Source organism: Chelonoidis abingdonii, chromosome 12 (assembly GCF_003597395.2).
Source record: "Chelonoidis abingdonii isolate Lonesome George chromosome 12, CheloAbing_2.0, whole genome shotgun sequence".
Taxonomy (NCBI): Eukaryota; Metazoa; Chordata; order Testudines; family Testudinidae; genus Chelonoidis; species Chelonoidis abingdonii.
The window spans coordinates 1,073,351-1,076,534 of record NC_133780.1 but is presented as its reverse complement, the minus strand read 5'-3'; the positions used below and the strand labels follow the sequence as shown (position 1 = coordinate 1,076,534).

Here is a 3,184-nt window from a genome sequence, read left to right as displayed (position 1 = left end):
TCCATCCATCCATCCCCATACACATCCACCCACCTTACCGTCTGTACGTCCATCCATCCATCCCCATACACATCCACCCACCTTACTGTCTGTACGTCCATCCATCCATCCCTATAAACATCCCTGTCCATCCCCATACACATCCCCCCAGCCATCCGTCCACCCATCAGTCGCTATACACACCTGCCCACCAGTCCATCTCTCCATCCATCAGCTACACATCTGCCCCCCCATCATCTGATCATCCCTATATATATCTATTCCTCTTTCTATGGATCCATTACCATCCCCTCCATCCATCCATCTCTATCCGTCCCCATAGACATCCTATTAATTCATCCATCCATCTGTTCCTAGACACATCTATCCATTCACTCAACCTGCCCCATGCACAATACAGCTGTCTGTCTATCCATCCATCCCCACCCACATTCTTCCTTCAACCCATTGAATGGCCACCAATCTGCTTGTGGAGGGCGGAGGTTTGGAAGTGTCTTTCTGGGAAGGCCCTGGCCCAGTGGACAGTGTCCTTGACACTGTAGAGCAAAGGGGGTTGGGAGAGGAAGGGGTCGGGCCCTGGGAGCAGCCGCTGACCTGTGACTGCATTAGTGGAGATAGGTCCGAGGCGCTTGCGGCCGGAGACACCATAGAATTTGAAGTTGTATCTGTGGGAGGGGGCCAGGTTGGTGACGGTGACCGTGCGGGATCCCCCGTCCACGGGCAGCGCCTGGGGTTTGCCCTCCGCGTCCTTGTACTGGAGGAGGAAGGAGTCGAAGTCCCCGGCCTGGACGGTCCAGGAGAGCAGGATGGAGTCGTGGGTTATGTCGGAGGCCGAGAGCTCCCCCAGGCTGGGCTCGGCGGTGATTTCTTCCTCCCGCTGCACTGCAGCTGGAAGAGAGACAAGGGGGTGAAGGGGGAGGCTGAGGTGGGGGTGACTCACTGGGATCTTGGGGGGCTGGGTTAGTTCTAGCCAGAGGGGATTTGCAGGGAGGATTAGCAGGGGAGGGTGCAGGGAGCCCAAGGACTTGTCCCAGGACACGGCCGGATCCTGCTGCTGCGAAGGAGAGCTGGCACAGACAAATGGATGGAGGATCCCGCATTCCCAGGTTCCCCGTGGCCATCCTGCCTCCATGGAGGGTTCAGCCGAGAGTGACCGGCACAAACCTCAGTGAAGACTGAGTGAGATGGGAGGAGACAGAGGGAAGGAAGAAGAAATGAGACAGAAAGAAAAGGGCGTGAACCAAACCACCAATGTCAACGGATGACACTTATCTTTTCCCAGGCTCTCCACCATCCTCATACACACCCATCTATCCACTCGTCCATCCGTGTATCTATCACCTTACCCACCCTGTCCTTGGAGCGGATAATGCAACCTGGCCCCAGAGTTACAAATATACATGTACCCATGAATCCCCCAAAACACCCATCCAACCGCTCTACCGTCTGTACGTCCATTCATCCAACCCCAAACACATTCACTCACACTTCCATCCATTCATTCAACCCCATAGACATCCACCCAGCCTTCCGTCCATCCGTCCATCCATCACTTGCCATACGCCCCCCGAACCAGTCCGCCTGTCCATCCATCCTCCTACACATCCATCCACCCACCTATCCATCCCCATATATATCCATTCCTTTATCTATCCATCCATTACCATCCCCTCCATCCATCCATCCATCTCTATCCACCCCCATAGACAGCACCCATCTAACTGTTAATTCATCCATCCATCCCCATACACATCTATCAGTTCATGGAGGACAGATAGGTCCATCAATGGCTATTGGCAGGGATGGGGTCCCGAGCCTCTGTTTGCCAGAAGCTGGGAATGGGTGACAGGGGATGGATCACTGGATTATTCCCTGTTCTGTTCATTCCCTCTGGGGCACCTGGCACTGGCCACTTTCGGCAGACAGGACACTGGGTTAGATGGAAGTTTGGTCTCACTCAGTGCAGCTGTTCCATGTTCTTATCCATTCACTCAATCTGCCCTATACACACCCATCCAGCTCTCTGTCTATCCAGTCTGCCACCCACTCATCCATTCACATCCACACTCCTCTCTCTGTCTATTGAATGGCCGCCAATCTGCTTGTGGAAGCTGGAGGCTTGGAAGCATCTTCCTGGGAAGGTCCTGGCCCAATGGACAGCGTCCCTGACACTGCAAAGCAAAGGGGGTGGGAGGGGAAGGAGCTGGCGCCCTGGGAGCTGCTGCTGACCTGTGATGGTGTCGGTGGAGATGGGCCCGAGGCGCTTGTGGCCGGAGATGCCGTAGAGGTTGAACTTGTATCTGCGGGAGGGGGCCAGGTTGGTTACGGTGACCACGCGGGATCCCCCATCCACGGGCAGCGCCTGGGGTTTTCCCTCCGCGTCCTTGTACTGCAGGAGGAAGGAGTCGAAGTCCCCAGCCTGGACGGTCCAGGATAGCAGGATGGAGTTGTGGGTTATGTCAGAGGCCGAGAGCTCCCCCAGGCTGGGCTGGGCGGTGGGTACTGCCTCCGTCGGTGCCGTGGCTGGAACAGAGAGAGGGGAGTGAAGGGGGCGACTCACTGGGATCTTGGGGGGCTGGGTTATTTCTAGCCAGAGGAGATTTGCAGGGAGGATTAGCAGGGGAGGGGGCAGAGAGCCCCAAGGACTTGTCCCAGGACACAGCCGGATCCTGCTGCTGCGAAGGAGAGCTGGGGACAGACAGATGGATGGTGCATGGCTACAAAGAGAATCCCGCATTCCCACCTGGGCTCCCCACAGCCACTCCACCTCCGCAGAGGGGTTGGCCCAGAGGAACTGGCACAAACTTTGGTGAGAGCTGAGCTGAAACAGAAGATAGAAAGGGAAGGAAGAAGAAACAAGACAGAAAGAGAAGGAGTGAACCATAGCCACCAACATGATGGAAAGAGCCCCACTGACACCCATCCAGCCCCAGAAACTCCTCTGTCCATCCCTCCATCCTCATCCCTCCATCAGATGCCATCCCTCCATCCCCTGCACCCTCGTCCCTCCATCAGATACCATCCCTCCATCCCCTCCATCCTCATCCCTCCATCAGATACGATCCCTCCATTCCCTACACCCTCATCCCTCCATCAGATACCATCCCTCCATCCCCTACACCCTCATCCCTCCATCAGATACCATCCCTCCATCCCCTACACCCTCATCCCTCCATCAGATACC

At 56.2% G+C, this 3,184-nt stretch overlaps 1 protein-coding gene across 1 annotated transcript in view; it reads right to left on the bottom strand.

The window, feature by feature from the left end:
- The window catches only part of TNXB (tenascin XB), a 62,475-nt gene that overhangs the window by 46,040 nt on the left and 13,251 nt on the right, over nt 1–3,184 (bottom strand). Inside the window, 2 exon segments of the mRNA XM_075071491.1 lie at nt 595–888; nt 2,230–2,523. Of these exon segments, the coding sequence (XP_074927592.1) occupies nt 595–888; nt 2,230–2,523 (588 nt within the window).